General features: G+C 51.7%; 1 protein-coding gene across 1 annotated transcript; it reads right to left on the reverse strand.

Moving 5' to 3' along the window:
* Positions 1 to 2,333: 2,333 nt before the first annotated feature.
* ACTG1 (actin gamma 1) lies at positions 2,334 to 6,539 on the reverse strand. Its single transcript, XM_040434854.1, has 6 exons — positions 6,389 to 6,539; positions 4,778 to 4,908; positions 4,441 to 4,680; positions 3,692 to 4,130; positions 3,404 to 3,585; positions 2,334 to 3,319 (listed from the first exon to the last, which is right to left on the reverse strand). Exons 2-6 carry the CDS (start codon positions 4,901 to 4,903, stop codon positions 3,176 to 3,178), a joined length of 1,131 nt encoding a protein of 376 aa, XP_040290788.1. The 5' UTR covers positions 4,904 to 4,908; positions 6,389 to 6,539; the 3' UTR covers positions 2,334 to 3,175.
* Between the last annotated feature and the right edge of the window lie 3,874 nt (positions 6,540 to 10,413).

Consider the following 10,413-nt stretch of genomic DNA (forward strand, 5'->3'; position numbering starts at 1 on the left):
GGGTGCATGGGGCAGGGTCCACAGACTATTCGGATAGCTCTGCCCACTACCCTCGGATGCGTTACCCCTCGGCCAGGGGACTAGACTTCTCACTCAGTGTTAGCCATACAAGGGGGATTAGCTGGAAAACCTAAAAAACTGCAGCAGTGGCAGCAGGGAAGGGGGCCGGGGGGGCATGTCCTGCAGAGTTTTAATTTATTTCCAAATTTCTGGTATAGATTTTTTTTTTAAATATAAAAACCCCTTCTCTGATTTACCAGACAAGATGCTGGGCTCTGGGGCGGGGGAGTTAAGACCACCACCCGCTCCTCTCCCGCTGCCACCGTATTAAGTGCAGAGCAAGTACAAACATGTTTTTGCTGAGGTAGTGATCCCGTTTGTGGGGGCTGGAGAGCGGCTTTAATGCCAAGGCCGCAGTTGGGCGCTGAAGGGGGGGGGCGCGCACAGGGACATCTGGCATCCAAAGGACCTGATAACATGTAGGTTCTTTGTGCACAGACAAAGGATTCCCAGAGAGTGGCGTGCTGAATCATCAGGGGGTCCTCGATGGCAGACAGCACCTAACAAAAGCACCATGAGGGGTGGGCATTAACCCACCCCTTGCTGGACCTCTATGCATTCCCAGTGACACCACGGAAGAGATGCCTGGCACAACGCTTTTATGCTACACTTGGCATGCTATTGAAATGGGCAGAACTTACATCCGTGGCACTTGAAATAAGATATCCTATTCTGGCATCAAAGCTGATTGTTACCAAGAATTTCAGCTTTGGTGCCAGGTACCTCTGGCATTACTTAAAATTGGCAGTGCCCCAGGACTTCCTTGTGTTTGAGGACAGTAAAGATTCTACCAAGGGGAACAGTAGAGAAACCAGTGGCATGGTACTTCAGGCTGTGCCATTAACTGGTCAGAATGGTTGCATTGTTGGGGCACTTAAAATGTTCAGCAAACATGCCCATTGTTGCACCACTGCCAGTTATCAGTGCCCATGGTACATTCTGGGGATAAGAGGGTGGTATCTGACCTGCAGGCACTCAGGGCTGTGATGTTTCCCACCTATCCCAGGTAGGATGCTTTTCCTCCTAGCACAGGCATCAGCACTGTTGCTCTCCAGCTGCTGTGAAACTATAACTCCCAGCATGCACACTGACCATTTTTGCAACTTCAACAGAAATGGAAGGATTCTGTGAGTTGTAGTTTCTGAACAGCTGGAAGGTGCTGATCCTTGCCCTAGCACAGGGGTCAGCAACCTTCAGTACCCCAGATGTGGTGAAACTAAAACTCCCAACATGCTCCATTCACTTCTATGGGAGTTCTGAAAACAGCCTGTGTGCATGCTGGGAGTTGTAGTTTCACTACAGCTGGAGTACTGGAGGTTGCTGATCCCTGCCCTAGCAGGTGCCAGAGCGAGCGAAGGGAACTGCGCAAGGAGACAGCCAGCGGGGCAATGTGCTCTACTGACCCATAATTACAGTTGGAGTGGCCAGCAGGCACAGGCCCAATTCTATCAGATGCTGAAAACTCATCTTCACACCCTGAATTTAGTGGAGATTTGACCTGTGATGCTGTAAGCTCTGGGGGTGCCCAAGAGCAGAGGTGCCAGGGCATGCTCAGATGCCCAAAATGCTTTCTTACCCGTTACTGAACTAGTGTGTGGGCCATGGTTCTAGTCTTCAGCATCTGTCTTATCAAGCCACAACTGACTTGATCACTTACAATAGGAAGAAACCTGCACCTGACTGCTATGACACAGAGTTACAGGATTGGCATCACTGGTTAAGTAACAGCCAGGACTAGTTCTGCCGCACATAAAAAGGAGCACCCCGTCTACTTAAGTGATTGGATCACCCCTTTTAGAGCATCAGATGCCTCAATGTGACTGCTACTCTCGTGATGCAGTGCTAGTGTGGAGTGGGGTCTGTTAGTTGATCACTGCAGGGGTGAATACTAGGAAACCCTTGTGATGGTCTAGACCAGGGATGTCCAACCTGTGGCCCAACTGTTGCAAAACTACAATTCCCAGCATGCAGCTGTAGTTTTGAAACAGCTGGAGGGCCACAGGTTGGGCATCCCTTGTTTAGACTCTACATCACCACTGCTTCTCAGGATGGGTGAAGGTGCCAGCAGTAAGACCCCCCAATTAAGTGAAGCCTACTGCTAAGATGTGAAGGCCCTTTTTGGGATGACAGTTTGTGTGGGAACCTCTGATGATCTGGTTGTACCTGAGCAGTGTGATTCCGGGAAGTAGATGACAAACCCAAGGGTACAAGACAAGAGCCCACGTGTGAGGACCCCTAGGGGTTGACAGCTGTAAGTAACACAGGCAGACAGGTTCTCTTTACTGCAGCGCTTTATTTCTTACACAATGAAGTGTTTCTGGGAGTTACAATTTTCAACTTCAGGATGACTTACAAATTTTGGTTTTCTACTGTCATGTGAACATTAAGGCAACATACAAAAAAAATTTACATAAATTAACTTGGATGAATAAATTTACAGGTGTAAATTCTTCAGACCCACGTTCAATGCTGGAATACAAACTTGGGCTAAGAAAACCTGGTTCTAAGGCCTGGAGGCCATGGTTTTTTTAAATTCCTGACCATACTAGAAAAAGTGTGGCAAGATGAAGTGAAAATTCCTTCATGAACTCCTACCAGCCTCAGAAGTGAAATTCTGGAATATTAAGCGCTAAGAAAATTGGATACCTGGAAGCCTAAAACCTCAAAGACACCCTGTACACATCTCCAAGCTCGACTTCTCCCCTAGGAAGGCCCAAAGGAAGAGAAGTGTCATGAACAATACTGACGCAGATCGGCAGCCTTTCACGGAAATGCTTCTTTTCTACGCAAGCCTTAGCTTAAATGGACACCCAGACTGAATGCCAACCAGGTTCGGTATCGGAGATGTGTACAGGGTATGGATGCTAGCACTGACACCACGGGAATGGGTTTTTTCAAGAGACAGGTCCAAGTCTTGCAATACAAAAACCGAAAAAAAAAAAAAATCCCAACAAGGTCGTGACTTAAGAATGTCTCACATTCCGAGGGCAAGTTCGTTTGGAAGTTGGCTCTATTCCAGTTTCACGAGGCTAGCATGAGGTGTACACATTTGCCGAGGCAAATTAATACTTGAAGAACTCATGCAGCAAATGCAAGGCATCTGCTAGCAGTCCATTTAGAAGCATTTACGGTGAACGATGGATGGGCCGGACTCATCATATTCCTGCTTGCTGATCCACATCTGTTGGAAGGTGGAGAGGGAAGCCAAGATGGAGCCACCAATCCAGACAGAGTATTTACGCTCAGGTGGTGCAATGATCTGTTGAGGAAGAGCAGTTAGTACCTGGGGGTAACCTACAGAATCTCAAGTACCTGTGAAGATCACACTCATGCCAAGGCTCACCTTAATTTTCATTGTGCTAGGAGCAAGGGCAGTGATTTCCTTCTGCATTCTGTCAGCAATGCCAGGGTACATGGTGGTACCTCCAGACAGGACAGTGTTGGCATACAGGTCCTTACGGATATCTACATCGCACTTCATGATGGAGTTGAAGGTGGTTTCATGGATACCGCAGGATTCCATACCTACAGGAGAAAAGACGTGGTTAGTATACTACCCATTATTGGCAATGGACTGGTCAGGCTTGGGCCTTCACCATTATAGGCCTAGTATCAAAGACCAGATACATACCCAAGAAGGATGGCTGGAAGAGGGCCTCTGGACATCTGAACCTCTCGTTTCCAATGGTGATGACTTGACCGTCAGGCAATTCATAGCTCTTTTCCAGGGATGAGGATGAGGCAGCGGTTGCCATCTCTTGCTCGAAGTCCAAAGCTACATAGCAGAGTTTCTCCTTGATGTCACGCACAATTTCTCTTTCGGCTGTGGTGGTGAAGCTGTAGCCTCTCTCAGTCAAGATCTTCATGAGGTAGTCTGTCAGGTCACGGCCAGCCAAGTCCAGACGCAGGATGGCGTGAGGCAGGGCGTAGCCTTCATAGATGGGCACTGTGTGGGTAACACCATCACCAGAGTCCATCACGATACCAGTGGTACGACCAGAGGCATACAGGGACAGCACAGCCTGGATGGCAACGTACATGGCTGGGGTGTTGAAGGTCTCAAACATGATCTAGAATAAAAAAAGTAAAGAAACATGGTTACTCCATGCACTGCTGGCGGGCACACCCCAAACCATGCTTGAACATGCCGTCATGCAGGTTAAAAAAAAACTAGAGAAACCAGTGAAGGAAGAACAGAACAAGCAGAAACCAAAAATAATGAAACAGAAACCTGAGACTTCAGGAGGGAAATGCCAGGAGAGGTAGAGAGCCCTGGAAATATCGAAAGAAACATGGAGTCTGAGAAAAATGGAGAAATGAGGTTTACAGGAAGTGTCCCAAGGAAATGAGGAAGTGGTGGGGGAAGGGCGGGGGACATACCTGGGTCATCTTTTCTCTGTTTGCTTTGGGGTTCAGGGGGGCTTCTGTGAGCAAGACTGGGTGCTCCTCTGGGGCAACACGCAGCTCATTGTAGAAGGTGTGATGCCAGATCTTCTCCATGTCATCCCAGTTGGTGACAATGCCGTGTTCAATGGGGTACTTCAGGGTCAAGATACCTCTCTTGCTCTGGGCCTCATCACCTACGTAACTGTCCTTCTGACCCATACCGACCATGACACCCTAATAGAAGAGGAACGAGTCATAGTTATAGCAACTAGTCACTACAGGATAAGGGGCGATACAAGACAAAGCAGAGAGAAATCTCAAGGGGACAAACCTGATGTCTTGGGCGACCAACGATGGAAGGGAAGACTGCACGGGGAGCATCATCTCCAGCAAAGCCGGCTTTGCACATACCAGAGCCATTGTCAACGACAAGTGCGGCAATTTCCTCTTCACACATTTTTACTGCAAGACAAAAAAAAAGAAGTTTAGGTTAAGAAGTGTGCACAATGGGGCGTTCATATAGGCTACCCACTAAACGCCAACATGTATCAGATTACACTAGCATCAGTTATGGCTGCATAGACTTGGGCCTAAACAGTGCCACCCTGTGGCCAACACAAGGAATAGCACCCCCATCTAGAGGGTAGACCAGGGATCAGCAGCTTTACACACTATATGCTGTGAAACTAAACTACAACTCCCAGCATGCAAACATGTTCAGCTGCTCCTCCCATAGAAGTGAATGAGGCATCCAAGGAGTTGTGGTTTCTGAAGAGCTGCAAGAGGTTGCTGATCCCTGGGGGGGGGGGGGGGGGGGGGGGGTAGAGGGCACAGTGCTATAACCTTACAAGAATGCCAGGTGACTGTAATAAATGAGTTGGCATGACTGCATCAAGTATTATAAGAAAGTGTCAGATGGGCACACCCACAGCCGGTGCGGGCCTCGCCCTGTGACACATGCGCTCACTCTTGGCCCGGAGCGCAGTCTGAGCTCCTGACCACACCCAACTCCCCAGACAAGACACAGGAAACTGCACAACACCAGCCCCGCCCACAAGACACAACGTTTGAATCTCCCTCCCACCGTGCAGCCAATCAGCAGCTGTGTGCCCTAATATGGAAGCAACAGAATCTTCGAAGCCACGCCCTCCAAAGCCAGCTTTCAAGAAAGCCCAGGGCGTGGTTTAATCCATTCACAGCATGAGAGGGGGAGGAAGACAGCATGACGCCTCAGTCATAGCCAGAGGGGTGTGTCAGCGTATGACGCATGCACCCCTTTCCTGAGTGGTACAATCCCCCCTCCCTCAGCTAATAGACTGGCGCCTCAGCCCGCGCAAACTGACAGCGCAGCTCCCCACCCCCCTCCGCCCTTCATGTACCCTCCCCTCCGAGGCCTCGTCACCCTCAGCGGACAAAAGCCGGTGGCCACCCCGCCCTGCAGAGGCACCTGTCACCCTGCCAACACCGGCAGAAAGAAGCCTCCAACGGTCACAGCCCACGGTTCTTTGTACCACGAGGCGGGCTTGGCCTTGCAGTGCGACACTCACGGTTACAATGCGATCACATTCAGCGCCCAGCCTTCCAGAAACTTCTACGGTATGCAATGACTTGCAGCATAACCGGCATTCACTACAGTTACATCCACATCACGACAATGGAAAACGCCCTTCCTTTACGGCTCACGCCACCAAGGCATGTTGGGATTTGTAGTTCCACGCTCCATATACATGCAATCCACTGCGACACAACCGAAACTATTAGCCTTCAGCCCAGGAGAGGCTGCAGCTTCCTCCACCGCCCACACCCACCGAGAACCGCCAAGCACACATGCCAGCACCAGGACACCGCCCCGGAGCACCTCAGAAAACCGGCAAGGCCGCCATTAACTAGCACCACCTTACATCGACCCGTAATAGTAAACGCTCTTGAAATTGTTCTTTACCTTAAGAGCTGGTGGGGTTTCCTTAACGGATACAGAAGCTGGAATAGGATGTGTTGTCAAGTCCGCTGCCGCCGGCTGAGTGAGACTCTCCAACGGCCAGTTATGCTATTTAAGTTCGCCGGTTGGAAGCCCCGCCCCCAGCGCGAGGACTGAACATCGCCAAATATGGGCATCTTTCAGAAACAAGAGGCTCCATTGGCCGGCGGGGCGGGGGAGGAGGCGTGGCTGGTGGAGGTAAGCACGCCTCTCCCGGAACCCTTGAAGCTGCATGAGGCTATGGCGGGCCGCTGGGAAGGCGTGTGCGGCCCTGGCAGCGTCACGAGAGCCGGGCCCAGCCCTGCCGTCCACAGGCATTACTGCTTATAGGACGTTTTATTGTCTGCTGTGGGTCTGGGCGCAGTCACCTGAAAGCGACTATTAGAGTGTTAGCTCCTGGGTGCAAGGGACAATGTGTGGTGCTTGTCAAGGAGCCTCATACTTCATAGGAGCCCCCATTTACCCCAAGACGCAGGGGTGTGGTCATGTAGTCGCCCCCTGGAGCCAGACCATACTTCACCCCTGACTAGTGTGGCCCCGGCCATAAATCCCAGGCCTACAGCACACACACATAGGTGCCGCCGCCCTATACGGTCTGTCTGCAATCTATATGGTGGTGGTGCAAGTGCTGTAGTCACACCTGGGCCTAGGAGGGGTGGGGGTCCTGTGCCACAGGAGAGGGCTATGCTACATAAGAGGGCAGGACGTGTGGCACTAGGCAGAGAGGGCTATCCTACATAAGAGGGCAGGACGTGGCACTGGGGAGAGGGGGCTATGCTAAATAAGAGGGCAGGGTGTGGCACTGGGGAGAGGGGGCTATGCTAAATAAGAGGGCAGGGTGTGGCACTGGGGAGAGGGGGCTATCCTACATAAGAGGGCAGGGTGTGGCACTGGGGAGAGGGGGCTATGCTAAATAAGAGGGCAGGGTGTGTGGCACTGGGCAGAGAGGGCTATCCTACATAAGAGGGCAGGACGTGTGGCACTGGGGAGAGGGGGCTATGCTAGATAAGAGGGCAGGACAATACATGTGGCTCTAGGCAGAGGGGGCTATCCTACATAAGAGGGCGTGGTGTGGCACTGGGGAGAGGGCTATGCTACATAAGAGGGCAAGGCGTGTAGCCCTGGGCGGAGGGGGCTATGCTGCATTAGAGGGCAGGGCGTGTGGCACTGGGCAGAGGGGGCTATGCTATATGAGAGGGCAGGGCGCGTGGCACTGGGCGGAGGGGGTTGGCTCCAGGTGTATGTGGGGTTTTAGGTAATGGTCAGAGTGCATCCACTGCCTGCCTCATATTGATCCAGTGGGCCCTGCCATCCTCATGCATTATTATAAGCCCATTACAGGCCTACAATATTGCACATTACACTGGGGGCCCCTATGCCCCATTAAAGGCTTGCAGTATTGCACATGAGACTGGGGGCCCCTATGCCCCAATAAAGGCCTGCAGTATTGCACATGACACTGGGGGCCCCTATGTCCCGTTAGAGGCCTGCAGTATTATACATGACACTGGGGGCCCCTATGTCCCTTTAGAGGCCTGCAGTATTATACATGACACTGGGGGCCCCTATGTCCCGTTAGAGGCCTGCAGTATTATACATGACACTGGGGGCCCATGTGTCCCGTTAGAGGCCTGCAGTATTATACATGACACTTGGGGCCCCTATGCCCCATTAGAGGCCTGCAGTATTATACATGACACTGGGGGCCCCTATGTCCCGTTAGAGGCCTGCAGTATTATACATGACACTGGGGGCCCCTGTGTCCCGTTAGAGACCTGCAGTATTATACATGACACTGGGGGCCCCTATGTCCTGTTAGAGGCCTGCAGTATTATACATGACACTTGGGGCCCCTATGCCCCATTAGAGGCCTGCAGTATTATACATGACACTGGGGGCCCCTATGTCCCTTTAGAGGCCTGCAGTATTATACATGACACTGGGGGCCCCTATGTCCCGTTAGAGGCCTGCAGTATTATACATGACACTGGGGGCCCCTGTGTCCCATTAGAGGCCTGCAGTATTATACATGACACTGGGGGCCCCTGTGTCCCGTTAGAGGCCTGCAGTATTATACATGACACTGGGGGCCCCTGTGTCCCGTTAGAGGCCTGCAGTATTGCACATGTACAGGTGAGCTCTGGGGCCCGTGAGCTGTGTGCTCACCTGTGGCTGTGACACATACATTTCCTATGTGTGCAGTGAGTAATCACTGACTGCAGGTCATGTACATGGGCGCGCCTGGCACTCAGCCTGAGCTAAATAACAAGGAGAGGGTGAGGGTGGCATATCAACAGGACCCGTGGTGCCACAGCTTGGCACTACTCCCACTCCATGGATACCTTATATCAGGGTCTTCTATAGCAGGGCTTTGAGCTGCACCTATAAGTGCCCACTGCTGCCAGCCTATAGCTGCCCGGCCTCCCTGTTATGTGCTTCCATACATCTCTCTCCTGAAAGGAAACTACTGTGAGCGTCCGGAGGAATGTCTGCTCTTTCCTGCTTCCTGCCAGGGGGTCTTCAGGTCACACACAGAAGGGGGCATTGGCAGGGTCTCCTGCTGCAGTCTGCAGCCCCACAATGTAACGACTCTTCAGCTCTGACAAGGTCATCACTTTGCATTTGCCTAATGATTTGCAAGATGGAAATGATGAGGGAAAGTTTTCCAGCGTTGGCCTTCCCCTCCCCTCCCCCCGTCTTCTTGCACCAGGATGTGAATGCAGTGCTGACTGTGCGCAGCAGACAATGGCCGCCCTCTTACCTGCACAAACACCTCATTCTTTACCGGGCAATTCCTTCTAATTGATTTATCTATCGTTTAATGGCAGACCTTGACTTCCTGCTGCCGGGATGTGCTACTTCTCCTTTAAATCCGTGCTGCACCATTTCCTGCCTGTTTTTAACCCCTCCAGCCCCGTGCAGGATGCCTCGTGCTTCTCATAGGCCCTGACCCCTTGTGTGTTTGCCTAAATCGTGCAGGGACAGGATGCCCCCCGATCTACCCCATATGACCCCAGTAGAAGAGCAGCGTACACGCCCATCCTGCTGGGGATGGAAATGCTGCAGTCCGGGCTTTGCATCAATCTTGACATTCATGCGATTATCTCACCCGGTGACACAGCAGGATCCGCGCTAGGCCTTAGGATAAGGAGATGCTCTGCGATCCATCTTTACCGTCAGCTCATCGCTCTCCTTAAAGGGCCAGCGGGGGTCCTATACACTGGCTGTTAACACATTACAGACGTTTGATTTGTGTCCACTGATATCGATTAGTCATGTCTAGTTGGGGCAAGATGCGCCCATGCAAAGTAGGCATGCTCCGCTGGATTTGGGGCAGTCCATGTAATGCAAGGGCACTGGTTTTCTTCCTGCATGCTGTATACTAGTAGTACTACCCGGGGTGCATAGTGCATTGCTATAGAAGGCCACGCTGCAGCCTCCATCCTAGGAGTGTGATAAAAGGGACGTCACAGTCAGCTGCCGTGATTATGTAAAGCATCTGGATCTCACCTTTACCTCCTGCTGCTCCGAGCCGGGGCCATAAAATAATAAAAAAACGCATTGCAACGTCGAACGTGAGCAAAGTTCACTTCATTCACGGCACCTACTAGGCCCCAGCTGTACGTCCTGCCCCATTCACTGCGGTATTCATGGCCAGGAATCCTAGTAAATATGCCACTGATGCCCTGGATATGATGCATTGCCAGGTTTGTAACAGGTACGGGAAAATGCCCGTGTGAGTACAGAGAGCATCTTCAAAACGCGGCGCCCACAGGTTTACACTGTGTCCGAGACACAGATAGTCAGCGCTTCTCACCTGCGTCAGTACTGACCATTCACTTCAAGGGCAACTTGACTGGAAACCCGTGGAAATCACCTCTCTCTGAGCTCCAGCTTCTCTCCTCATCCATCCCAGGCCACGCCTGATTATCTCATATTCAGACATCTACAGGCCTTCGACCCTAAGAAACGTACAGACTCTCTATGGT

This window comes from Bufo bufo, chromosome 6, assembly GCF_905171765.1.
Source record: "Bufo bufo chromosome 6, aBufBuf1.1, whole genome shotgun sequence".
Classification (NCBI taxonomy): domain Eukaryota; kingdom Metazoa; phylum Chordata; class Amphibia; order Anura; family Bufonidae; genus Bufo; species Bufo bufo.

What these genes read in the sequence shown, in the direction of transcription:
- ACTG1 (XM_040434854.1), bottom strand. Translation starts at nt 4,903, where the DNA reads ATGTGTGAAGAGGAAATTGCCGCACTTGTCGTTGACAATGGCTCTGGT. An exon ending in TTGGTCGCCCAAGACATCAG is followed by an intron (nt 4,681 to 4,777) that starts GTTTGTCCCCTT and finishes CTCTTCTATTAG; the next exon opens with GGTGTCATGGTCGGTATGGG. An exon ending in ACAGAGAAAAGATGACCCAG is followed by an intron (nt 4,131 to 4,440) that starts GTATGTCCCCCG and finishes TTTTTATTCTAG; the next exon opens with ATCATGTTTGAGACCTTCAA.